The sequence below is a fragment of the Gavia stellata genome, chromosome 9 (assembly GCF_030936135.1).
Source record: "Gavia stellata isolate bGavSte3 chromosome 9, bGavSte3.hap2, whole genome shotgun sequence".
Lineage (NCBI taxonomy): Eukaryota > Metazoa > Chordata > Aves > Gaviiformes > Gaviidae > Gavia > Gavia stellata.
The window spans coordinates 17,699,310-17,727,161 of NC_082602.1; the positions used below are offsets into that span (position 1 = coordinate 17,699,310).

At 45.2% G+C, this 27,852-nt stretch overlaps 1 protein-coding gene across 2 annotated transcripts; it reads left to right on the forward strand.

The window, feature by feature from the left end:
* On the forward strand, positions 1–26,165 carry NDST2 (N-deacetylase and N-sulfotransferase 2). Of its 2 annotated transcripts, XM_009815748.2 has the most exons (13): positions 1–1,039; positions 8,443–8,530; positions 8,726–8,880; positions 10,392–10,577; positions 10,989–11,117; positions 16,317–16,499; positions 17,298–17,394; positions 18,759–18,882; positions 20,384–20,558; positions 20,814–20,984; positions 22,354–22,463; positions 23,987–24,089; positions 24,249–26,165. In XM_009815748.2, exons 1-13 carry the CDS (start codon positions 47–49, stop codon positions 24,372–24,374), a joined length of 2,640 nt encoding a protein of 879 aa, XP_009814050.2. In that variant the 5' UTR covers positions 1–46; the 3' UTR covers positions 24,375–26,165. The 2 variants fall into 2 exon arrangements, with proteins under 2 accessions (XP_009814050.2, XP_009814051.2); XM_009815749.2 differs by lacking the exon at positions 20,814–20,984.
* Positions 26,166–27,852: the final 1,687 nt, after the last annotated feature.

Below are 27,852 nucleotides of genomic sequence, written 5' to 3' on the forward strand. Positions count from 1 at the left end.
AACGTGGGTGCAAAGTGTGAGGAGGGGGTGGGCAGCCCGCCTCACCATGATTCAGTTGTGGAAAGTAGTGCGGCACGTGCGACAGCTGGAGCTCCACAGATTGATCCTGCTGCTCATTGCCTTCAGTCTGATCTCCATGTGCATCCTGGCTTACTACGTCACTAACAGTCCTAAAATCAAGGAGCCACCACCCCTGCCCTTCAGTGACTGCAGCAACCAGCACCGCATCTTGATCCCACCTCAAGCCAGCTGGAGGCTCACGAAATCTGTGGACACCTCACGCACAGATCCTGTGGTGCTAGTCTTTGTGGAAAGCATTTACTCCCAGCTGGGGCAGGAAATAGTGGCCATCCTGGAATCTAGCCGGTTTAAATACAGGACAGAGATCGCCCCTGGCAAAGGGGATATGCCCACCTTGACAGACAAAGATAGAGGACGCTACGCTCTTATTATCTATGAGAACATCCTTAAATATGTAAACCTAGATGCTTGGAACCGCGAGCTGCTGGACAAATACTGTGTAGAGTATGGAGTGGGGATTATAGGCTTTTTCAAAGCCAACGAGAACAGCCTACTCAGTGCACAGCTCAAGGGTTTCCCCCTTTTCCTACATTCCAACTTGGGGTTGCGGGACTATCACATCAACCCTAGCGCTCCCCTGCTCTACGTCACCCGGGCTAATGAGGTGGAGCAGGGTCCCCTGCCTGGTGATGACTGGACTGTGTTCCAGTCAAACCACAGCACCTATGAGCCGGTGCTGTTGGCCAGCACGAAGTCCTCGGAGTCCATTCCTCACCTGGCCACCCACAAAGCGTTACATGCCACAGTGGTGCAGGACCTGGGTCTGCATGATGGGATCCAGCGGGTTCTCTTCGGCAATAACCTCAATTTTTGGCTGCACAAACTCATTTTCGTGGATGCCATTGCCTACTTGACTGGCAAGCGCCTCTGTCTCACACTTGATCGCTATATCCTCGTCGACATTGATGATATATTTGTGGGAAAAGAGGGCACTCGCATGAAAGTGTCTGATGTAGAGGTAAAATCCCCAGAGTGACTACAGGCCCTGGACAAATTCCTAGTCTGTGTGGTATGCCAGGAAAGTCAAGGTTGCATTTAATTTGAGTGAAAGAGTTGATTGCTGTAGTTGTTCTCATCTTAAACAGAGAAGTAGCCTGTAAAGATGCTGAGGCACCATATGTGATGCTCTCAACAGTTTTTCCAGGTTTAAATGGAGCATTTTTCGTTCTGAGACCTGAATTTAAGAGGAGGTTGCCTGTGGTGGTCTATCCTGTCTCCTCTTTTACATAGGGAACAAGCATATGCAGATTTCCTCTGTCAGTCTATTTGTAGCTGTAAACTCTACCTTCCAAAAGGAAAAGGCAAGTTGTGTTAGAATAGAATAGAAAAACTGTATTTATTATATTATTTTTTGTTATGATACTCTTTATATTATATTGCAAAACTGTGGGCCAGTCCATGGGGTATAAACTGCTATAGTCTATGTTTTAGCCATCTAGCTTTTCAGGACATAACCAAAGTGGGAAAAGAAAGGTTTTCTCTCACCCTTCGTTATAACCCCCTCATATCCTCCACCAGCAACCCCCGTCCCTGGGCAGGGAATATCCAAAAATTCACCAGGGAAACATGCTCACACCAAGCCTTCATGAGAACCGTCTCTGTAGCCTCATGATTGGGAAAGAGAGATGCCATCTTTGTGGTTTGCTTTCCTTGGCAGTTCCTTGAGTAATACAGTGACCTGTTAGGAAAGGATATGGGAAAGGCACAGAGAGAGATTTTGTGGAGGAGAGGGAAGCAAGACAGGCAAAGGAGGGAACAAGTAGGAAGAAGGTAAGAAACTAAGATCCCCTTCTAATTCTCTGTGTCCTTGAAAGTATGCGATAAAGTGTTCTCCTGCCTGTGATATGTGTACATACACTGCCTCATGGAGCCAAGGACTTGCCTTTGTATCTTCCCCATCAGTTCTGGTTTGTAGCCATTGAGGCAGGTGCATTGCCTGTTTCTCCGGGTATGCTGAGGTTGCTCCCAAGGCAAGGAAGGTTGCTCCCAAGGTTGCTCCCTGTTGCTCCTGAGGCCCCAGGCCTTTCACTCTGGATTCCCATTTAGCACTTGCCCTTGGATAGGTCCTAGGTGGAGTTCCCTGGGTACCAGCCATGATGACCTTGTGACAGCAGCTGTCTTTGAAGGTCTTTTGGAAACATGCTAAGTGAAGCACCTATTATCCCTTCATCCAAGGGCACAGACCATTTGAGGCAAAGGAATAGAACAAAATACTGTTGTACATGTGTGTCTCCTTATGTGAACTGAACCTCATCCATTAGGTGTTCCCAAGAGCACTCTTCCACATCACTAGAAGTCTTACCAGCTTTTCTACATGTTTTATGCAAGACATACCTCAGTTCATCTCCATTTTTTCAGGTCTTTGAGACTTTAAGTTCTGCATCTGATCCCAAGTTCAGTTTGGGGAAAAGGAAACTCTTGCACTCCATTTGAAGCTGGCTTTATCTTTTCAGTTCATTTGAAGCTGCATGCCTGAAGCAGCTCTAATTGTGTGCCATTATTTATTTTACTTGCTTCATTCTTTAATAATTCTTTATAGCCACCTTTGACCATAACTCTCTAAGCAAACAGGTATAGAAAAGTGGAACAGTTGTATATAGTACTTATTTAAGGAAAATGCTAAAATTTTCTTCATTTCACTTCAACGTCCCTGTGTTTTGAGGTGCTGAAATGCTTTGAAAGCTTTTTTTTTGAAGGATCACAATCTTATCTTGGTCCTAACCAGGCCCTGCACCCTCTAGTTCAAACTGGCAGAGATTCTCACCTCTGTAGTGTTTGTGCAGGTTACAGACCCGTATGAGAGAACAGGAAATAGGTGGCCAAAGCTCTTGGAAACAAAGGCTGCTCTAGTGATGTTGAAAACAAACCAGACAAGATAATTCCAAAAGATGCTTTGTTTGGGTTTTAACAGGGTGAAATGGAGGAATAATCTGTGATCAGTAAGCAGAGAATCTCAGGCAAAGCAGATAAAACCCAGATTTATCCATTTAAAAGAAGCTCTCTGATTGCAGAGCCACGAGAGGTTAATGAATTTTTATTTTTTAAAAGCGAGAAATAACTACATGGATTTGTTGATAGCCTCTCACCGTGGGGAGAGAAGGGGATATAATAGTGATGGAACAGCTGGCATTTTCTTTGGCCTTTTATATGAAAACTCTTTTTCAGGGCTGTTATCTCAACACACAGTTCCTTATCTTAAAGCTTAGATTACAGTGGTCAAGGTAGCAGTTTGAAGATTGGGTGTTGTGTGAAGGTATAAAATTGACTCTGCTGTCCCAGTGAGCCTGTTTGCCATATGCAGGTCCACATTCAGAGAGCTTCCCAGACAAAATGACTATTAAAAGAAAATGCTGAATATAATCTGATCAAATGCATCATGCCCATGGTAGATGTCCCATGTGAGAGGAGAAATGGGGGGGGGTTGTGATGCTTAAAGAAGGGCTGAATAGCTTTCTTCTTTAAAAAGGAAAAAGGAATCATGCTTACTTTTACTTTAAAGATTATAACCCTTGAGTTCCTGTTTCTGCTGAAGGGCTGCAGCAGGAGCTTGCAGTCCTCAGTTGAAATGAACCAGTTGGAAGTTGCACAAGGAAAACATTTTTCCCTTGTAAAGTGTACCAGAGATTTGAGCTGCACATAATTAACAGAACAAAATCTCAGAGAATCCCTTCTCTTCTCAATTATTCCACATTCAGTCTCTTCTAAAATCATAATCCCTGGAATTTACCAAACCTTGATGGAACTAGCCAACAAAGACGAGACATTTCTAATGCAAAAGGATCTGGCTTTTATGATCCTTCCTGGTTGTCTTTAGGTATGAGGAAAGAAGATTAAGTAGATGAGTTTTTGCCTCTTTTGCTGGTAATGTCTACAAGGGCATAAATAGTGAGCAATCATTGCTAGTAAGTCAGAGAGCAAGCTAAGTGAAAATCAAGGACAGTAATTTCATTTTGGGTTATGAATGGTGAGGGTGGAAGAGAGAGAATCTAGCTGTCAGCCAGCTCTTGCCTTTCTAAGTTGTAGAGGATGATCTTATCTGAAATAAAAATATTCAGCAGTTTCTAACTCCCTAATTCTAACGTTGTAGGGAAAGTAGAAATACCAGTACCATGAATGCTTTCTCTTTTGACAGCACTGTTTTGAGCTATGCCAGTGCTACTGCTCAGCAGTGAGAAAAATGCAGAAAATCCTCTTGAGAATGTGCTGCCCAATGTCCACAGGGGCAGTTCCTGTGAAGAAGGTGTTTCTGCAACACGTTCCTAGTATGCTTTGCATGAGCATTTGAGAAGAGGCTGTCAAAGCACTCTGCTTTCTTCCTCCATTTCTTATCTGTTTCTCTTCATTTGTCCATATACTGTTTTCCTAGGCTTGTGGTATCCTCTCTTCCCAGCATCTGACTCTCAACCTTATTTTCCCCTTTTCTTTTGCCTCTTTTCAGAGGGACCTGAGATAGGGGAGGTAATATTTAGGGTTTGTATGAAACAGTGAAAATCTCTGCAAACACTTATGGAAGTTAAAAGTTTCATAGCTAAAAAAGTAGAGTTGCATGAAGGTTGAGCCCTGTATTATTGCGATGCCAAGGACACCATGCCATTTTAGAAGAGGATTAGGTCCTAAAGAAGCAACCTAAAGAGGGTACAGTCAGTATACTGTGGGTTCCTCTGATATCTTCCTCACTCCTAGAATTTTAACCCCATTGAGAGAGTTTTTGTCTTCCACTGGATGGCATCAAGAGCTTGTAGTGACTGTTGAATAAATCTTTGCAGATCCATCAGTGAGATTAAATAGATTTTTTTTTTAATGTGTTGCAACAAAGGGCACAATTTTAAACTTTTCCCTAACATTTGCTTAGAAGTAAGTATTTTTGATCATTTGAGATTATTAAAATGCCTTTTTTAAAGTGATGGGCATTGAACATCAGAGTAAAGTTTAGACCTTTTTTGCATTATGTCCAGAAATATGCATTGGAATGTAGATGTCTGTCACTTGGGCCTGCAACGTGGCTGCCCCAATTAACTACTAAAGGCCTCAAAAAATTCAGGTTGTGGATTGCAGAGGATGTTCTCTGATAGACTGTGACAGGCATGAAGCAGGTCTGGCCCTGATGTGGCTTATGAGTTCTGGTGGCCAGTGCTGGGAGTCTCTTGGAGACCCCATCTGTTCCTTCGTGGGGTGAGCCTTGCTGAGCTTCTAGCAGGGAGCTTAGCTGGGGAAGGGGTCTTTCTGGCTAGCTAGTGGGCTTGGCTGCATCTTGGAAGGATTTTTGGAATGGAAGATAGTTAGAAAATATAAACCAGAAACACATGGAGGGTTTGGAGGGGCAGTTTTCTAGGGGAAGAAACTTTGCTTTTTAGAGATGGGCAATAGCTAAAATGCTAGCCTTCTGTCCCATACCATGTGAGCAACTAAATTTCTTAAATATGGACATGACGATCTGTTTGCATCTGGCTAGCTATTTTATATCTTAATAGGCAGCCTGCTCCACATTTCTTGATTGCCTTTCATTTAAGAATCTTGGAGCATGTTATGGATATAAATGAAATGCCACTTGAGTCACCTGTAAGATGTTAGTAGTACTATCATATTCATCCTACTTTATAAAAGAGAAAGAGTGCTGAGGTGTCAGAACAGAGAGACGTGCCATCTTCCCAGCCCGTTCCCACATCTGTATTGTTTCACCTTACTACAGCTTACAGACCTCTTTGAACCAGTGTGCTAGGGAACAGTGAATGCATAATTTGTTGAAACAAATTTCCAAATATTTTATTTGGCACTTTAGTCTCTCTTACCTTGTGCAGGGGAAAGACATTTCTTCAAAACCATGCCATGCCACCTTCTGGATGTGGCTGTGAAAAGGACCCCCGGCATCAGCAGGGGGATGGCACACGACTAGCAATAAATCCACCAGGAAAGCAGGACTCGATAGGGTTCCATAGTCTCAGAATTTCTGGGGCCCCCAGGGTTCCTCCCTGGTCCCTTTCTGGTCACAAAGGATTGCTGCTGCTGGAGTAGAGCTTTTGGGGATTTATCATCAGACAGATGTGTTGTCATGGTAACCCCAGCCAGGCTTTAAATCTCCCTCAGTGCAGAGGAATGCTAAGCCTCTTAGCCGCTGTCTTTCCTCCCTCAGCCTTCCTACCCGAGCGTGATGAACTGGATGTGCCTTTCAGGGCAGCAGAGAGAAGGGGTGAGGCTTCGGACAGCTTTGGAGGCAAGAAAAGAAAGTGGCACTTTCCTGTCTAAGATACTGGGCAATGTGTTCAAGCTACTGGTCCCAAATTTGATGTGGTATTGTCATGCAGCTGGGCAAACAGGTGCTTCTCTTCAGAGATGCATAGGTCTCAGTCTGTGCTCCCTGATGCGTGGGATGAGTCCCTGTGTCTTATGGGGTTACATGGCGGGGAAACATGACTTCCCATTGCCTGTTCTGGATCTTGTGCAGCAAAGGAGGCTTTACCCATCAGTGCTGCTGGCATGTCACCTTTTAAAAGCACTGCCTATATTTGTGATGGGATCTGGAGATGGCATGTGCCATACATTTCTCAAAATACTACTCTTGGCTGGGGACTGGGATAAGGATGTGGTAGGTGTGAGCTGGGATCTTTGAAATTTGTCCCAGGCTGTATTTGGTGTCACCATTGGGTGGATGTGGGGAGGGGGAACAGGCAATTAAGTGCGTCTCTAGGGAAAAGTCTGAAAGCTTGGTTCTTTCAGAGAGAGCATGGAGAGTCTCTGTAGCACTGCAGAAATAATCTGTCTGGTCTTCCCACCTTGCCGTGTGTGAGAGGTCATGCCTGCCTTGGGAATAAAGCCGCTAAACTTCATTGCTCCAAGATACATTGGTGACTGAAGTAAATTACAGAAGTCATCATTTTTAAATGAATGTGATGATCAGTGTTTGGTCAACACTGTTTTGAAATATTAGTGACAGCAGTGACTTGTCAGGATGTCCCTAAGTGGTAGGTGTCAAGGCTGGTCCCTCCACTGAATGAGAGTCTGCATTTGTGAATGCATTTTCACCACCTAGGGAGCAGTGTGCCTAAACCACGCTTATAGAGCGTGAGCCATGTGAAGGCAGCGTTGTAGTGCTCTTTTGTGCTTCTTGAGGCTGGGGAAGGGCAGCTGATACAGAAGGATCTGCTCATCTCCCCTGCACAGTTTGAAGTCTGTATGCTTTCCCCAGTATTACGTTCCAAGTTTCTTGTGTATTTGCATCTAGCCCGAGTCTGCTGTTGAGAGGTCATCACCTTCACCTTGGTGCTGCCACTGATCCATTGCTTTCTTAGAAAAGCTATTAAAATCTATATAACTGCCTAGGCAATCTCTGTCACCTGCCAACAGCCCTCCTGCCAGGTGCCTATTTGATTGAGAACTTCTCCCATGGGGAGCTGCGCTAGGGACACTTTCCGTGAAGCACACAGGTAGCAGCAGAGCATGCATCTCAGGGCTTCTCTCTTTTTATTGTTTTCCAGCAGCAGAAATTTTACTGGAATTAGTTTGTGTCTTGTCTGTGACATACTGAGCCTCTGGGGTTTTTTTTCTATCAAGGCTATCTGCTGTCTTACTCTGTATGCTGCTGGACCTTGGGGTTTGTGGCACAAGGCTCCTTCCCATTGGCTATAGCAATTACTTTGAACATTTAAAGCAGACACAAGTGAGCCAAGAGAGAACCTGTAGGAGATGTCATGGCTGTGAATGTCAGCTCCCCAAAGTTTTCTTTCCGGAATCCAGGAAACTTTCCTGCTACAGAAGGATTTTGGCACTTTTAAGGGACACAAAGCAAGGGATACCTCCCTACCACGGCAGGACTCCTTGCATGGGTAGTTCTGCAAATCCACCTTTCCTCTCTAAATAAAAGACCTCTCCCTTTGGATCACTTAGTTACCGTTCATGATATTATTGACTAATTTTCTTTTGACTGTGCACTATGTGCTGCCCCATCCTCCTTTTCATTAACACATAGGCTCAGAGAAAGGGCGGAGATTCAATAGCAAAGTCCCAGTCAACGTGGGAGAGGAAGGGAGCATTGAGGTTGAACCTGGAAAGACTAAAGGATCTGTTGCGTGAAGTGAGATTTATTGTGCTTTTGCCTTAGCACAGACACTCTGGGTCCTTCACATTGATGTGGAGAGGATCATCTGACTGTGGTTTTAAAGTGGCATCATTTAGTACAGCAGAACTACTTCAAGTAAAGACTCTATGTGGAGCACTTGGCTACTCTGCTTCACTCCACAGGCAACAATGCGTTAGCCCTATCCCCTGTGATACCTCTTCAGGCTGAACCGGGCACCAGTTTAGTACAGAGAAACGTTACAGAGCAACTGAATATGAACATTTTTTTTTTTCCTTTCATTCAAACAGGCTTTACTGAGCACCCAGAAAAAGCTGAGAACTTTGGTCCCAAATTTCACCTTCAACCTGGGCTTCTCAGGGAAATTCTACCACACAGGTAAGCCCCTGGCACCCCTCCATCCCAGCACCTGCATACAGCCCCCATGTTTGTGTTTTTGTGTGTGTGTGTAATGCATCAGAGCATGCTTCTCTGTTGGAACCACTCAGCATTGCAGGGGATTAGCCACTGCTTTGAAACATTGAGCCCCTCTTCTGCCTTTTGGTTTTGCACTTCCTTTTCTGCTCTCTGTAGGTACAGATGAGGAGGATGAAGGGGATGACATGCTGCTGAAACACAGGAAGGAGTTCTGGTGGTTCCCTCACATGTGGAGTCACATGCAGCCTCATCTTTTCCACAATGTCACTGTGCTGGCTGAGCAGATGAAGCTTAACAAACAGTTTGCTGTGGTAAGGGGCATCACAGTTTATTTACTTTACAGTACTAATCCTTAAACATTTTTCCCCTGGTATAGCTGTTCAAACCCCACTGAACCCAAATACTAGTCTAGTAATTAAGCTGCATTTAAGAAAGGCAGTTCTGAAAATTTAAATTGGTGCGTGGCTCCTGCTGTCTTCAGGCAAGAAACACCATTTGCGTGCCTGCCTGTGCAATGGGAAGTGCTTCCTTCACCTGCATGGCCCCAGGCAGCTCCGCTACATTCCAGGGTGCAAATCCCAAGGCTCTTGTTTGCTGAGGTGTGAACCTGTAGCATTACCATCCAAATCCAATTAACTTACAAACTCTGGCAGTGAGAAAGCATTCCCTTTTCCATCCTTATTTGCTGTGGTTTTGTAAGGAAGTCACCTGGTTGGTAGTAAAAAATGTTCTGTGTGCTAACAGCCCTACTTCTGGCCTCCCCAGACAGCGCTGAAGGAAGTTACTTATCTAGGAGGTCCAGGGGAAATGCCCTGGCTTTTTGCAGAGGAGGGGGAAGCCTTGAACATCCTGCATTGCTGGAACAATGTCTGTTTGATGCTTACAGACCAGAGTTGAATATAGCGTACACGTTTCTCTGAAAATAAATGTCCTCTTCACCTCTAGTTTGGTTCTTGTGATGGTAATCCCCTTGGGAATAGCAGGCTGCTGTCTTGTGTTCCCATGACACACACAGATTAGGAACGATCTTGAATTCAGAGCACAGCTGCAGCATTATAGAAACAATTTATGCTTCTCCTTTCCCTGGTTAAGTAACAGTGCAGTCTTTTGCAAAGAGAGACAAAGCACAGAACACAATTACACATATTTAATGTAAAACAGGCTAGCAGTGGGAAGGAGAAGGTTGTTGCTTCATTTAGGGGCTCTGGTTTTATTGTACACCACCAGGGCAGAGCTGTCATCATTCATATTGGTACCAGAACCACATAGTGGAATTAAAAACCATGAAATTCAGGTATTTCCTATCATTTTAGTATAGCTCCAGGCCCCATATCTTCACCCTCAACAGTGTCTTGCTTCATGTCTGCTTTTCTTTGAATTGCTAGAGACAAGACAGATCCCAGTTGTCGTCTTCCTTTCCTTCTGTATCAGTTAAGGAAATTTTGTTTTCTTCCTCTAGTGACTCAGATCTAGGCATTGTGGGAGTGAGATACATCACTTAACAGCATTGATTAGTTTGTAGTAACCAAGGAGCCTCACCTGAGGCTTGTGAATTAATCTGATTTGTCACACTTGCAAGCTACAAGACCGTTCTTACAGCAGCTGTTAGCAGTGCTGAATGTCCTTGTTGATACAGAATCACACTTATGTTTCTATAGATGCATAAAACAAGAAGTACAAGCAGCATTTCAGGCTTCCCAATCCAGAGGGTTTTCATGTTGCTCTGTCACCTTGCTCCAACTTGGAGTCTATTGCTAAATATGACCCTTATTAAGGATATTAGTTAAATATTGAATGATCAAGCTGCACATTCTGCTTCCAGGAACATGGGATTCCCACAGACTTGGGCTATGCCGTAGCCCCCCATCATTCTGGGGTTTATCCTGTCCACACACAACTCTATGAGGCATGGAAATCCGTTTGGAGCATCCAAGTAACGAGCACAGAGGAATACCCACACCTACGGCCTGCCCGGTACCGGCGTGGATTCATCCATAATGGAATCATGGTGAGCACAGCTGTGCAAGCAGAGCCCACTTCCCTGCCCAAGGGATAGTTTCCCAGTGACCTCCATCAGAGACATTAATCTTAATATCACCAGTGTTTCCAAAATCATTAAGTCAAGCAAAGAGAAAACACTTGGCTAAAGCAAGTTTCTATGTTTCTCAGTACAATTCAGAGGTCAGTACTGAACAGAGAGCAAAACCAAGCACAACAAGACTAAACTGAGATCCCACTGACTTGTTCGCACTGCGATGAGTAAATGGTTGGGAGGAATATCAAGAGAGTCCTCTGAACCTATGTCGCTTATGTCCCTTACTCTTTATATTGATCCACAGAGTGCTGCTTTGACACATTCACGTGTAGATTCTGCTGCATCTGCCTCTTATCTAACTTTGCTTTTCTCTGATATTGCCAGGTTCTGCCTCGACAGACCTGTGGTCTTTTTACTCACACTATCTTCTATAATGAATATCCCGGTGGCTCAAAGGAGTTGGACAAGAGCATTCGCGGTGGTGAACTCTTCCTGACAGTGCTTCTGAACCCAGTAAGCTCATCTGAAAGGGGAATCAGTGCACGGGTGTCTCAGCTTATGTGCCTGATGTGGGACAGAACTAGATCCTGTGGGAGATTCAGTATAACCACCCATCACGGTGTGGGTATCTCCAGTGGGATGCTAAGGAGATGTGAAAAAGAGGGCCAAGGAAGTACCTCCTAGTTAATGCTGCTTTGCTTTACACACTGCCAAGGAAGCATCGGTATTGAGCGTTGTCAAGTGCAACACTCTGCAGATAGAAACTAGCCAGGGTGACATGCTGAGCATGACCCAAGGTAGAGTGAGTGTTACCTCGACTGCTGCATCTTCATAAATCAGAAGTGAGGTGTGTCTTGGCTCCTTCTGTTCCCCACACATCTGCTGCCTGTTGGCTCCTCCCCTAGCTCGCTGATGAGTTTTGTTCAGAATAATTGCTTTCTCTGGGCTTCGTTATGGAGTGTTCTCCCCTTTCTTTCAATAGGTATACACTTGAAACAATTTCTGCCTGCTTTTTTTGTGATGCATTTTTGTGAAGGCATTTTTGGAAGATCTGGGTCTGACACAGGTGTTTCTTTTTCCCTTTCAATACTTGACAGTTCAGTCAAGCCACCAAGCTAATGTAGTACCTTCAACACCCTGCAGTCCCTTCCCAGTTCTTAGCCATGGATGGCAAATGACTTGAGTTTCTCACTTCCCACTGAAGCTGGGAAGATGTACTAGGTGGCAAGAGACACAAAAAAAGCAGTCATTTTTAGAAAACCCTGAATGGATAGAATTAGGAGATGAAGCTTTGTAGTCCTCCCCAACCACAGATCACACTCGCTCGCATTCCTGCTTGTTGGCTGCAGCAGGAAGACGTGCTGCTCTTTCTGATTGTATGGTAACTTTCTCAATTCCCCACCTGAATTTGTTTCTTACTAAAGCTGATTTGGCACCTGTTGTCCTCTCTTTCTCTGAATGGACATTGCCCTGCCAGGTTTAGATAGTGATTTTAGAATTTCTAAGTCTATGGCCACTCTTGAATATAATGATTAATCTCTTCTTTTCTCATGACTTCCAAATTTCTACCTTCTTACTTCTCCTTTATACATCTTTTCCATCAGTGCCTGAGTATGGGAAAGAAGCCATGCAAGCAGATCTGAGAGAAAGTGGGTTGTTTCTGACTAGCTTCCTAGGTAGGAACCTTGGAGTACTGGTCCCAGTCATTGAGTACTTGTTTGTCGGATTTGTCATGTAACATCAGTGGCTCTGCTCACCGTGATGTTTTGTTTCATTCCCGACGCCTTTTGCATCTTGATTGCAGGGTTGAATATGCAGCTTTAGCCACCTTTGGTTGGGGCGGTAGAGGCTCAGTGAATCAGAAAATCAAGCTTTTTCCCTTAATGAGCTCAATTTTTTCTTGTCTCTTGCTTTTCCTTGCGTTTTGTGCCTCTCTATTTCTAGCAGTAGAACTGTGATAATGAAAAGACCCTCACAGTGTGCTCTGGGTGCATCACACAAACAGGCTGTAGTTTACAAACAGGCCCTGTGTTTCTGAAGGGTTAGCCTGTGACCAGCTCTGGCTTGGTCTATGATGTGCAGAGGGTATGGGTCTGTAACAGCACTAGCTAAAAAACTGTAGGGGTTAATACTTCCAGGTCTGGAAGCCAGCCTTCCATCCCCGAGGTCTGGAAGCCAGCCTTCTGTCCCTATTGCCTGAGACAGAATCGTTATCTTTACACACAACACCCAAATATACCTGCTTAATAAAAATCTGTAGTAAGGAGAAGGCTATTCTTTGCATTTCGTATGGAGTGATTGGTCAGATGGAAAGAAACTGCTTTCTTTTCTGTGACCATTGCTTTTTTGGGCTTCTGTTCCCATATGTTGGGTGAATTCCACCTTGTCCCACTTCGTAATTGTCAGATCTTAAAGAATGTCTGCAGAAATAGCCACTGTGAAAATTAAGAGCTTTAGGTTTCTCTTGGAAAACCAGTTGCCAGACTGTAATCCAGAGATCATTGCTGGTCTAGGAGGCTGTGCCAAGGAATTTATAGAAAAGTAGTTTTTAGAGCAACCCATTAAAATTTGCTGATAAGCATGTGACGGTCAAAGCAGCTGGCAGTGATCTGTGATCCAAAAAGTTTGGGAAGATTGTGCTCTGGTACAGGATGAGCTTATTTGCCTGTTGGTTCTTCCTGGTGACTTTTAAAACTCTTTCAGGCGTCTTCTGATGCTTCCGATGTTTACACTTTTGCTTCCTTTTGGCAGTGGAGCATTCCTCTCTCTGTCAGCAGTGGAGTACTGTGCTCTAAGCTCCTCTTCATTGCTCGTGTTTGCACAGTGACTCAGACCCTTGCATTCCTCCCCTCGCTGATAGAGCCATCTCACGGAACTGATAGAAAGCTGGCCAGCCCCGCAACCCCAGCAGTGATCCGGAGCAGGCTTGGATCAGGCTCTTCCAGTCCTTTTTGGTGCTTCCAGCTCCCTTTCAGTGGATATACGCATGCAGGAGTCTCCAAGCCTGTGTGCATATGATTAACTCCACAGTGCAAACAGAAGATGTTTGATCTTCTGACTAGTGAACAAGGTCTGATGTCAGGAAGGAGAATAGCTGTTGATGTTCCGCAGACAGGCTGCTGTGTGCCCTATCGCTATTTCCTAGAAGCAAAGGGCATCTTTATGATCACTTCTTACAAACACTTTTGCTCACGCTATGCAGCAGGTTACTGCTGTGCCCACAGCTGCTTGTTACGTATTGCAAGGATGCATACCCTCCTGTTTTCTGTATTCTAGGCTCTCTGTGAGCTTTCTTCTCATCTTAACTCAGTGTGAAGGAAGGGAAACCATGGCATGCTGACAGTGGAAGGGAGGGGAAGAGGAGGGAGGTATTACTACCAAGCCAGTCCCCGGACTCACTGGGTGTGGATGGAAGGGAGAGATGGGACTTGAGTGTAGCCTGTGTCAGAAGTAGTGCTCAGAGCTGTTTTGGCAGCAGTAGCTGTGACGAGGCAGAGCAAGCTGCCAGACCTTGTTAAACAGTGCATGTGTGTTACAGGCCGTGATTGCACGCTCAGAAGTACAGGGAAAAGGCTCTTCGGTTGGGCTTGTCTTGTCTTCTAAATCCAGTTGATCAGGACTGTTTGCAGGTGACAGCATTACCTGTGTGAGCCATTTTACCAAATGTAGTCAGTCTTGAGACACAGTTGCTAACCTGGATCACATGCAGGCTTTTCTTATTCTGGAAATCTTGAAGGGGCCCCGGGTGGTGACCGGTGTCCTCTCTGCTGCAGTACTTGGTTTATGCCAGATGCTTCAAGCAGCAAATATTTTCTTCTAAATGTTTCACTAGCAAGTCAAAGGGATGAGCCACCCTTCGCTGTCACACCACCTTCCTGGTGTCTCCCAGAAATGGACAAAATGGAACATGAGACACATCCTTTTACCGCCTTATGTGCTCCATGGCATGGCCCTACACTTACACAGAAGATCTTTCTGTCCTTTGCTCTGTGTTGTATTTAGCACATCCTTTCTACAGAACAGCACCAAGCACACACTGCTCTTTGAAGTGTAGGTGCCAGAGCCTGTCTGGCAGGGCCTCTCTGTCAGCTCAGTAGGAAACCAGAAGTGAAGAACTCGCAGGCAGACTAATGTGATAAATCTTTTAACTCCGCTTACTCTCTGCATGTCCCAGAGTCCTACCATTGTTTTCTGTTGCTTACCCAAAGACTCTGGGGTGTGAGCACCTTATGGACAGGATTAAATTCATTTCTCAGTGTCTTGGGGATGGCTCATGCACAAAGAGCTACTATCTGTCAGTACCTCTTGTCGCACTGAGACCAGTCTGTGGTGACACTGGGCAGAAAACTGATTTCAGACCTCCTGAGTGCCAGCAAATGTCTTCATCCCAACACCATCTGTCTCCTGCTTCCCCCTTTTTGCTCCTCCCCTGCTGTGAGTGGGAAAGCCATTCTTGCCCCCTGCCAGGGAAGCCTGTTGTTGCCTGCTGACCTTACCTGGCATCATCGGGATTCAGCCCTGAACTGTGCAGCAATGGGTGCCCCTACTGTGACTGAGGTCTCTTCCCCTCCCTGCACTAGCAGACACTGGACGGAGAGTGCTAAATCATCCACACAGTCATTCTTCCATTGGCCTTAGTGTTCTGCTTTTGTTCTGCTAACTTCTAGCCGTGGTGTGGTTTGTGTCTGGCAAAGTGCTGTTGTGTTACAGGCACTGGGATGCCCAATTCCGTGGGACCTGTCAAAGCCACGCACCAGAGTCAAGCTGACAGCAGTCTTTTGCACTCTCTTCCAAAAGTTAAAATACTGAAAGACAGTAGGCAAATGTATCCGCTTGAGAGAAGAGGTGGCTTGGCAAGGAAGAGATAGCACACCAGCTCCTGAGCACTGCAGTGCTGGGGGGGGCTCCCATGGGTGCTTGGTGCTACTTTGGCCAAGGGTTTACATCCTCAGGTTTGGCAGTATGTTTTTCAGGGGCTGCCTATGCTGAAGGCTCTTGCAAGCTAAAACCTTATCAGGACAATGTCCTAGTGCAATGTCTCTTTGCAGTCCATGTTCAGATCCCCAGGTACGCTTGTTTGTATTTTAAAGTGTGAATTGCCAGTTGTTCCTTTAGACTCGAGATGTTAACTCTGAAGTGAATGAAAGCTGGCAGGCTGTGGACCTAGAAATAACTCCTGTGAAAAGTGTCCCTAATGCTGCTGTGCCCTGGATTGCAAGCATGCTGCCCCTCTCCCTGGCCTGCTCCCCTGCTGTAGCAGGCACTGCAGCTAGCGAGGTTGCCCTGGTTGTGCCTCGGGGAGAGGAAGGGAAGCTCCTCTTCTCCTATGAAAGAAGTTTTGCAAGGTTTTGACTAGGAGGGAGTCACTGACTAATCTTTGTTCCCCTAAATGTCCCAGAGCCACTTGAATGGGATTTTGAAACTGTTCTGGATTCACATCCAGGGCTCAGTTATCACACCCCCACACCATTCCCCAGGGGTTACTGAGAAGTCTGTGTTCCTCCTCTCCTGAGTTCCTTTTGTCTTGCAAGCACTGCATTTCTTTCATTTTTCATCAAAGCAGTGCTGTATCCTGGCAGATGGATGTTTGTCAACACAGACAGCCAGGGCAGTCTGAGATGTGAACAGCCTCTTGCTGACAGTGGAATCAAGCTAGGAGGAAGCAGTACTGTTACCTGATTTACCAGTATCTCATGTCTTTCCTATTTTCAGATCAGCATCTTCATGACCCACCTGTCCAACTATGGGAATGACCGTCTGGGACTGTACACTTTTGAGAGCCTGGTCAAGTTTGTGCAGTGCTGGACCAACCTTCGCCTGCAAACACTGCCTCCTGTCCAACTTGCAAAAAAGTACTTTGAAATCTTTCCCCAGGAGAAGAATCCCTTGTGGCAGGTGAGAAGGCAGCTTTAACCGCTCCTAGAGGTTTTCCAAGAGGTATGTCCCACATTTAAAGTGTGGCAAGACTGCTGATCCAGAGCACAGAGCGGTAATGCATAAAGGTTTTAGGTTTAACCTTTGTGGCTTGAGGCTGCAAGTAGCAAATCATAAGCTGGAAGGGATGGGGAGTACGAGCAGTAGGACACAGTCAAGGTGTCAGCTTAGGGACAGGGATGGCTGTCCTAAGTGACTGGGGGGCAGGCTTGCAGGCATTTGGGTCATTAAAGGGCTTATATTAGAGCAAGCTGCTGTGAAATGTTAAGTGTGCAAGGAAGAACCCTGTTTGTGCTGGAAGAGCTTGCAGGCACGTTAATGTGATTAATCTTGAAGTAATTTCACACTGCAGAATTCACGTTCATTAAATAAAAACATGCTTATTCCATTTTACCCCAGTGCAGCAGCTCTCTGCATGGTAATGAGCAGATGAAATTAACTGAAGGTGATAGAGTTGTCTGTCTGCCAGAAGTTCACAGATGCTGAGCTGTGCTATCGTGGTGGCCCAGCCCAGCATGGCTACATAGGGCAAAGCCTGTGGTTAACACTCTCAGAGGGACTTTGGCTCCCGTGTCAATTTGGAGCTTTTGAAAACCTTACCCCGTGTTTTTACTTAACTCTTCTTGATGCCTGGCAGCATGACTGTGAAGTGTTCTTCATATGCTAATAGCATTTTCCCTAGAGGACTGGCCTTCCAGCTTACCCTCCCCTTTCCATTAGCTCCTGTGGTAATGCTTAATCCCATCTCTTGTGCTGCAGAATCCCTGTGATGATAAGAGGCACAAGGATATCTGGTCCAAGGAGAAAACATGCGATCGACTCCCCAAGTTCCTCATCGTGGGACCTCAGAAAACCGGTAATGTGAATACTTTATCTAACAATAGATTGCAGCTTTCATCTCATTCCTCCAGAGAGGAGAGCTGGAAAGGTCTGTGTTGTAGGTCTGTATGGCTGCCCTTTGTGCAAGCTGCCAAATGGCTGCAGAGGACATTTCAGAGAATCTCAGATTTGTTCTAACCTAAATCTGGCAAGTCCATCAGTACTTCGCGCCCTGGCGCTTTGCTTGGCTCAGTCCTGATTTGCAGGGAAAAGCCCTACCTGCAGAGTTGTGTTTTGGCTTTTCCACATAAACTCAGAGAAACTGTGACCTTTCTCAGTGTGTCACAAACATAAGCTGTCAGCAGGACTAAATGCACACGCTTAGCAAAGGTTACGATGAATGTCCCCTGGTGCTTTTATTGCGACAGATCTGTGTACCCACTGCACGCTCCATGTCACTGTCGGTGGGAGGTAGAGATCCTCTTTTGTCTGACCTCTGTCACCACTTCTTTAACTGCTGTGGCATTGTGGTTGGCAGTGACGTGGCTGTATGTACTGTCCTGAGGAGTCCCTTCTAGGCTGAAGAGAGCAAAATCACCTCAGCCTAAGCCATGTCTTCAAACCTTGGCTTTCTCTGTAGTGCAATGAAACAGCAGCTGCCAGTCATGCACGGCAAATGGTGATCCTGGCCTTGGGAGGAAGCTTTTCCCAGCCAAGCTGCTGTCTCCTGCCTGTGTCACTGTGAAGCTCTGTTGGCGTGCGTGTAGCATGGGCCTTTCTGTATCACGGCCCAAGCTGCTTGCAATGGCACAGTAAGAAAACCCTTCTTTCGGCTGATTTATTGGCCTGCTGGAGGCCTACAGCTGTGTGCTGGGCAGGATTACTGGGTTTGGCTGGGTAAAGGGAAAACATCTACAGCAGAAGCAGGCCAAGGCATCTCTAGCTGAATTCTTACCCAGGGACACTAATGTTGTCCCTAGCACATCTCCTTCCAAACACGTGATGCTGTCCTGCTGTGCCCAAGCCACCTCCCATTTGGCAGGTATGGGTTCTGCCACGTGACAGTGTGGCTGTGCCACCAGGGAAGAAAGGTGTGGGGGTAGCCCAGCCATGGTAAGAACACAAGATAGCTGACATGGGTGACAGCTGTCATGCTAAGGAGGTGATTTAAATCAGCTGCATGAGCTGAAACGTGGGATTGAACCGCTGAGTCAAGTGCAATCCCAAAGTGCTTGGTGTCGCTGCTCTTGTAATGTGCGTGAGTTAAGGGGTTAGCAGTTCATGGTTAGCCAGGCATGGTAGGAGTGTGCCCACTTGGGGACTGTTTTTTGCAGTGTAAAGCCTTTCATTCAGCCAAGCATTATGTGTGACCCTGGTCCCGTTAACTGGTTCCTGTTGCAGGCACAACAGCTGTGCACTTCTTCTTGACCATGCATCCAGCTGTCACTAGTAACTTCCCAAGTCCATCCACCTTTGAGGAGATCCAGTTTTTTAATGGACCCAACTATCATAAAGGAATCGATTGGTAAGCATCCTGATGGGTGTTCTTCTGCGATAAAGTGTGCCCATGTTGTCTTCTCCTGAGTCTCTCTGTATGTCCACCTCAGCCACCTTAGTAGCTTCTCTATTCCTGAACAGCTGTTTTCATTGCTATTGCTCAGTGCATGTTCTCTGTTTTCCTGCTAACTCAACAGCTTAGTCCCAGGTGCAGGACAGGTAGTTTCTGATTTTAGTGACTGTTCACCAGGAGATTTCTAGGCATGATTTAGCTTTAAAAATTCAGTCTTTGTTGAAAGCACCGCTGTCATGAGGTTTCTTCTCCTTTGACATGCAAAACAGACAACAATGTACTTATTAAAAAGTTCTTCTTGGTTTCCGAGTTAAGACACATAGTACAGAGGGGACAACCTCCCTGCTGTTGTTCTGGGCCTTTTAGACTTAGAGCCATCACTGCATTCCTTGCACTGGCTCCAGTGTCCACATGCATACCCTGATCTTTACCTGTGAAAGTATGCAATTATGATAAAGTGTTTCCACCTGGCAGGGAAATACTAGTGTCACTGTGGCACTGTTATGCCACTATGTTTCTAGGCAGAGAAATTTTAAAGGTGTTTCTTGCTTGGAGCATTAACTTTGGTACTGCACTCCTTCACGCGTGGCTCTGAGGGACAGCTGTGTGGCAGTAAGGCATTCTGCCATGGGATTTCTTTGTGTGTGAGCTGTGGGAGATTTTGTCTGACTTCTCCGATTGTTTAGAGGACTGTTGAAAAGATACTGGAAGGAGGTTGGTACTTGAGTGAAGCTCACATGAGTCAAGCGCCACAGAGCAGTTGTACTAGCTGACAGATAGGCCTAGAAAGCGTAGGCTTTTATGTATATCCCCTGGAAAAGTCATCAAACTTGATTTGAGTGTAGCATCACATGCAAGAGGAGAATCTTTGTGTTTAGCATGGAATTTGAGTTCATTGTACAGCCTAAATTTCAGCAGAGACCAGTCTTTCAGTGCTTTACAGAGCCCTGTGCCCGCATTACCCTCTACCCTACCATTACTCAAATGTCTTACAGTTTCCATGTTACTAATTTGACACGCTCCTGTGAGGCAGAGCAGAGCTCTTGACCCTGCGTCTCGGCTATGGGCTGAGGTACAAAGAGGCAAATGATTTAGATGGGTTTAAACAAGCGGTCAGTGGCAGGGCAGGCAGCTGATTCTGGCCTTACTGTTGGACAAAACCTCTTTTCTGCTAGAGCTTGCAACTAGTCCCTTACCCTCAGCCTTTTCCTTCCACTGCCCGAGGACTTGGGGAACACACTCTCAGCAAAATACTTTCTTACCCTTTTATCATCTCCAACTTTCTATCTTGTGCTCCACCACCCCTTTCCAAATCATGCCTCTGCTAGCTCTGCACCCGTTGCCCATTCATTGCATTACGGGGGGCGGGGGGCAGGGGCAGTTGTTTTGTGAACTGTGTCGTGTGCCATTTCTTTGTGGGGCCATGCTGCTCACCAGCATCCCGTCTGTTTGGCAGGTACATGGAATTCTTTCCCATCCCCTCCAATGCCAGCACAGACTTCATGTTTGAGAAGAGTGCCAATTACTTTGACACAGAGGTGGTACCAAAACGTGGTGCAGCCCTGCTTCCTCGAGCCAAAATCATTACTGTTCTGATCAACCCTGCTGACCGAGCCTATTCGTGGTACCAGGTAACTGCCCTGCACTGTTCTGTGGGTGAGGCCAGAGAAATGGTCCAGTGGGGTGAGGCCGAAAGCCTGGGCCAGAAAGCCATGGATCCATTTCCATAAGGGGGCCAGGGGAGAAGGTGCAGGCTGCCTGCAGAGTGTGGACAGTTACATACAAAGGTATTGGTGGGTGGTTGTGACGAGTCAGTGGGGTCTGCACAGAGATGTGTAAGGTTGAGTTTTCTGTTCCTGCTCCTAAATTCAGCTTATGTTTTTCAGCACCAGCGTGCTCACAATGACCCTGTGGCGCTCAATTACACCTTCTACCAAGTGATCTCTGCAAAATCCCAGGCCCCTCAGGAACTGCGCAACCTGCAAAGCCGATGCCTGCTTCCTGGCTGGTATTCAACTCACCTAGAACGCTGGCTAACGTACTACTCCTCTGGGCAGGTAGGAGGTTTGGCAGTAGAGGCTCTCTTGGAGCCCCTTGTAGGTTTAATGGAGAGGAGAGGAGAACAAATTGTAACACGTGTACGTGCTCTCCCTGCCCCACGTTTTTTTCATTTTGCCTTATGTCTTGTCTTTTGGAACAAGAGCCACTACTTGCTTCCTCCTGTTATGAGCTGATAAGAAATCAGGCTTGGTTACTGCAATTTTGCCCTTTATTGTATATGTAAAAGTAAGTGAGTACAAGAGGATACTGTGGTCTCCCTGAGAGCTCCACAATACTGAGAAGTTCAGCAAGACCAGCAGTGTTAGCACTCCCTTCCTTGCATCTTGGCAGCCTGCAGCCCAGGGACCCTCTTCAGGCCGAGTAGGTGTTCAGCTACTTGCTATGGTTTCATTGCTCTAAAGAGAGGCTCTTGGACTCTGCCACTTGTTAGTTCCCATGTTGTGAAGCCTTTAGCTGTTTGCTGAAGGGAAATTTCAATGCAGAGATGTTAGGATTCTGTGTTTTGTGTATAAACTTGCAAAAAGTCAATTAATAGACAACATAGGCCATTTCTGTGTCTAAATTCCCAAGAAATTTATAAACTGTCTAATATATTGTGAGTCAGGATATGTTTTTTCAAGTTCCTTTCTGCTGCTGGGGTTATCCTCAGACAGTCTATAATCCAGCAGAGTCTTATAATGTCCATTTAGTCTCTTATTCTCTGCCAAAGCAGCAGCCTAAACTGTACACGATAGATCTGCCAAGACTAAGAGAGAGATGGGAAAATATTCTTGGGTTCATGTCTCATTGCCTTACTATTCCTGGAGGTTACTGCTGTGAGGAATGATAGAGCCAGACACACCATCCTTGTACTTGCTATGGGTCAGGGTCTCCTACCTTCCCTAAACTTCAGTTTATGTGACTATTTTTCTATTGTGTTCTTTGGAATATGTAATTTATTAGCACAAATGTCATTCATTATTGTCTATCATACACGTAGCAGGAGAATAATCATAGTTTACAGAAGAATACTTAGCACAATGGCTGCTGACATCTAAAAAGAATACATGAGGTTTCCAGAGACACTCTATAAATCCTGCTACTGCTGCGCCTTAATGCTCAGTTACATGGGGTGTGGCCAAAGGCAAATGTATTAAGCAAAGCTTGTCATGACCTAATGTCTTACAGTATTTGTGGCCTGTATCATAACTTCTGTCTGTGGTGGCAAGTAGGCCACATCCCCCCACTGTGTTGCTCTAGAATAAACAGGCTTTGGCAGCCTTTACTCACAGGCACAAAGGCCGGGGGCAGTTTTGAGATCCAGGAAGCTCATGGGTGTCATTCAGCACAAGCTGTCAGAGGCTAAGGTGGCTGCTGTCTTTTCAGCTTCTCATTGTGGATGGTCAGGAGCTGAGACACAACCCTGCCTCTGTAATGGACAACATCCAGAAGTTCTTGGGAGTTACGCCGCTCTTCAACTACACCCAGGCCCTCAGGTAGGGAAATGGGTTTTAGGAAGATGCTTTCTTAGCCAAATGTGATACTAATAAGCACTTGATTAGAAGAATGCTTCTTATCTCTGACTACAAAACATGCCAAGGTTTCAGAGGTATGCCTAACTCTAACATTAGGTTCAGATAGCATGAGGTGCTACGCTAAGATTGGAATTGTAACTTAGTCTTTCCAGAAATGTTAGGGGAAGGGGTGTTTTTTGACACTGTCCTGGAGAAGCATGAAGTTGCTCACAGCAGTAACTATGATGTTTTCCATTTGGTCTTTGTGGTTTCAGAAAAGGGGCTGGAATTATTAGCACTCCTTATGCTTTGTGTTATATCTGACAGAAAGTAGAGGAAGTATGATAAAAACTATGTGACAGGGCTGCTCATATCTTCAACTAGATGGAGATTAGGGACACATCACACAGTTTTGAGGTAAAGAGCCTATTATTACAGAAGACATGGATTGGACAGGTGCCCAGCACTATGTTAGGAAGTGTTAGCAGAGGCACTACTTCACTTCTACTAAGTTGAAGGATGTTACTCAGCCATTACTGTGATCTTGCCCACAGTGCAAGTGCAATTAATCTGAATAGATTGAGTGCTAGCTGAAGGTGAACTGTGGCCGTTACCAGCCTTCAGTTGAAACTCTGCAAGCCCACTGGAGATCCTGAATATTGCTCTTTGCAGCTGAAACCAGTGTTTTCACATCTCCTCTGCTATCACAGCCTATGCTAGCTGAGGGTAGTGGGGGGTGTGGGTTGCATACAGCAGCTGCCCTGTTCTTTAACAGTAAAGAGAGGGGAAGCAATTCAGTTCTTTTCCTACAGTTGTCTTCCAAGGGGGTGGCACATGGCTCCCCAGGGGAGGGCAGATTTAGAGAAATGTCAGATTACTTGAAAGCCTTACTTGCTGAAGCACATGTCATGATGGTAAATGGACTATGTACAGTAGTGGTAGTGGCTGGTATCCTTCAACCAGGGTCAGAAAAGAAATGGTATTGGTCAGCTTGTCTCAGAGTTTGGTAGAGGTACTTGCTCAAACCTCAAGCTCACCTTTGGCCCATTGAGGGAACAGGACCAACAAGACCAGGTATGGTTCCCAGCATTGCCTTATACCTCTGTTTCAGCAAGAGAAGAAACACCAATACTTTAAACAGTCAGGGGATTCTCTAACACTTTTCAACTACAAAGAGGAGATTTAAAAGAATTTACATACACTAAAAGATTGATTATTATTCCCACCTGCCCCCCCCCGCCCCGCAAGCTTAACAGACAGATATTGTAACACCGTATTACCTCTGAACTTTGCATAAAGCTGAAACAGTCGTGGTTGTAACGGATTTCTTGTCAAAGTAGTCAAGTGCTAAAAAAACCCACAAAACTGAACCAATACCATAAATAAATAAAACCTAACCCAAATTTTTAAAGCATTGAAATGGGAAATACCTATAGAGCTACTTAATTTCTGCTGCTACTAATTGGACATGTGACCAATCTTTTAAAGACAAGTGTCCTTTTCAGATTTGATGAAGCAAAAGGATTTTGGTGCCAGCTGCTAGATGGAGGAAAGATTAAATGCCTAGGAAAGAGTAAAGGAAGAAAATACCCTGATATGGATTCCTCGGTGAGTCACTGTCTCAAATCTGTTGGTAGCAAGAGATGTAGAAACATCCTAGCAAACCAACCTCTATTTTCCTACCACCTATGTCCTAGATGACCTATGGAACATGTGTTGAGGGTAACATTTTCTTTCACGCTAATGTGGTCTGTATTTTCCACACAGTCACGACTGTTCCTAAGAGACTTCTACCGGGAGCACAACATTGAATTATCCAAGCTGATGAACAGACTTGGACAGCCCCTTCCAACCTGGCTCCGAGAGGAACTGCAGAACTCCAGCTGGAGCTGAGAGGGACTCCCTTGCCCCCAGCGCCACTGGGATGTGTGGTGCTCCAACGCATGCTATGATGCCATCTCTTGTCAAGCCAAAACAAGTGGACAAATGAGCAGGGGCAGAAAATGTGCATGTGGAGCCTTTCCCCACCCTTGGGAAGGGCTGCTGCCTCTGACAGTGCCCTGGGGCATGGAGTGCAAGTCACATTTTTGAGTATTAATGGTGTGTTACATTTTGACTTTTACTTACAGGAAGGATTTGGAATGCCTGCCCTACTTTGAGCAGAGGAGAGAGCACGGTTAACACTTTATGTTTAAATTACTCTTCTCGGTATATGAAACAGGCACTAGCTGGAGGGTTAATGTGTTACTCCTCTGAGTCCAGAAGTAAAGACTTAAGAGGTAAGCTATTGAGCCCACTGCTGAGAAGAGCAGCAGCTTAATAAAAGGGGAATCTAGTCCAGTGAACCCCAGCTTTGATCCAGTAGTCTATTTGGCAGCAGCAAGGTATAAGAATGCCTTGTTCCTCCCCATGCAGACTACAGTGGCCATGATCATTACTTACAGTGCCACTGTGTGTGGCTGTTGGGGACTGCACCTTCTTAGAGACAGATGTAACAGACATAAGATTGCCTCTCCTTATCTGCAGCATTGCTGGTGTGATAAGGTGTCCAGTGACTGGTCAATGGGCAGTGGGAGATAAGGCAAAGCTGCAGCTATTGACATGCAGAATTGATTTGTTATCCTAGGGAAAAGGTTGCCATATGTGGCAACATGGCAAGTATTTCTCTGCAGGGACTTTAGACATTTCAAAAGATAACCAAGGAGCAGTATGGCCCCTTAAGAGCACTCTGGAGGCATGTGTTAGTGCAGCACAGCAGCTTGGGGAGGCAAAGCTCAGGTATCGTAAAACAAGACTGATACAGCTGAAAGCAGACAATTCAGTTCCCCATGTTTGATCAGCTTAAAAAAAAAAAAAACATTTTTTCTCTCCAACAGCTCCAGGGCCCCTACCATATATGGTGATAGCTAGCACCTGATTTAATCCCCCTGCAGTCCAACAATCCAAGGAAAAAAGCAAGAACAGTTAAAAGTAAATATCATTCAGATATAAAGGGAAGGCTTGGAGTTAGAAGTGGTTTCCTGTATCCAAAAGGGGCTGTTTAGTTTACTACTCCTGCACATAGTCAAGTAACTGCACTAAGGTGCTTTGCCTCCTCCTGCAGTTGCTGGGTAATTATTCTCAGAGGAAATCCTCCATCGTGGTTGTACATGTTCTCCTTTGCTGCGCCATGGGCTTCTGGAGTTGTGTGGGCTATCATCCCTCCCTCCCGGGCACAGATGGTCCTTGGAGATTGCTGCAGTTCCAGAGAACAGAGAGGCAGGATCCATATGAACACAGATTATGGAAACTTCCCCAACTGTCATGAGCTCCTTTTCTCCTATCCAGAGAGAGGTTGCTTTAACCAAGTTTTTCCATTGAGCCTTAGGTATTGTGTATTTCTGAATGAATGGTGCATTTACCATTGTATGTAAATGTATATAGTATGCAATATAGTATTTTATTTCACATGCCCTTGGAAAGGGTTATTTTGTGCAGCCAAAAAAAAAGAGGACAGAAAGACTAGAAACCCCTCTCTCACTCCTGTTAGAGAGAAGAACCTGACTTCCTGCACTGGATTCATGTATAGCATCATTCACATTGAATGATAATGAAATTCTTGGCTCTCGAAGCTGAGCACAAGTGTCTGAATAAAGGCTAGAAGTAGTAGTAAGTGGAGATTCAATAAATGTACTACTTATTTTTCTTCTTTGTGATGATTTGGAGTGATGTCATGGACCTTCAGCTGGTAGAAGGGTAAGAAAAACTGACAAACCCAATCCACGCGTTATAGCTGATTATTTGGGAGGGCAAAAAAGGTGTTTAAGTTACATGTATAACAACACAGAAACAATGTCCTAAGGCTTATTTCTCTGCAAGTGCAGCTGTAGGCTTGCAGAAGCTGACACAGCACAGAACTTGTGGTTAGAGATGCTTTCTTACCGGTTTGCACTAGTGATGACTTTTAGGCCATCCCTGGCTACTGCAGTAGTTTCCAGCTGCTATGCTGTGACAACAGAGCTTTGCTGTGCACCTCCTGTCCAGGGAGCAGACCTACAGTAATAAGCAACCTTACATTTGACTGGAAGCAAAATACTGTTTAAATAGTCACAGTTGTGACAGCATTATAAGACAGCCTTACTTCACCAAGCGCTTCACAAATAAACACAGCAGCAGCAGCGCAACTATTTTTACATGCTGCCACAGAAGGAGGAGGATTCCAGGGCCGATGCTATTGATGCTCCATTAAACACAGTTTCCTGCTCTTAAGCCATTACAGGTTGTCACTTACTTACACAATTATTTCATGCTTTACCTTGGACTATGGTACTTCTTTGAGGAGGTGCATTTAAACATTAAAAAATAATCAGGGTACCAGGAATAAATGGTGGGAGGGGCTCACTAAATGTCCGGGTTGATTTACTAGTGATAGTCCTTCACTCAAGGCAGCAAAGGGCACCTGTTTATTCTCATTATTTATTCTTTCCTTCCACCCATTGCTTCATTTCTATGCTCTGCAAGTTCTTACTACTTATGCTAACGGCAAACAAATCACCTGCTGTGGTCAGATGCAAATGTGGGGTGTCCTTATCTGATCTAGCTGATGAAGAGTCATTTTTCAAATCTGGTAACTCCCTCTGACAGCACATTGCTGCAGAAGCTACCCTCTTTCCAGACATCCCTTCAAAGCTGTGGAAACAAACACCCCCTCCTAAGAGAAGCTCATATAACATGAGAAGCTCTGTGATACCAAAAGCCAACAAGAACATCTTTTCCACTAATTACTAGATACTGACCCACTTAAGCACTTACTTACTTTCGCATTACAGACCCCACACTTCATTTTGATAGTGGAAATAAGCCTCATCTTCTTACCTCACTGTTTAGTAACAGAACTTCATGGTAAGCAGCACTTCTAAGACAAGGAAAACAGTAAGCACAAAACATCATCATTACCTGAAAAAGTTTTTGTAACGTATTAGAAATATTTCTGTAGTCTGATGCATAGGAAACTGACCCATTTTAAAAAGGAGTAATTTTACCCAGGTATCAGAAAGGCACATCATGATTGTAACAGAAACTGTAGCCAGGTCATGTCACAGTTCAGAACTGGAAAGGTGCATGAAAGGTTAGAATTGACAAAACAAACAATAGGAAACAACTTTTTTTTTTTTTTTTTTTTGAAGAAAGCTATCAGAATGTGTGTATATACTAACCTCAGAAAAGAAAGCTCTGCATATGAAGCTGGAACTTCTACTCACACACACAACCCCTGTAATTCAAATCAGGAAGGTGCTTACTTAAAAGTAGGCTGCTACCCCTGTCTACTAGGTACAGGAAATACTGGTATGAGTCTCAACTACAGGGTAAAGACCTTTTAAGGGAACTGGGA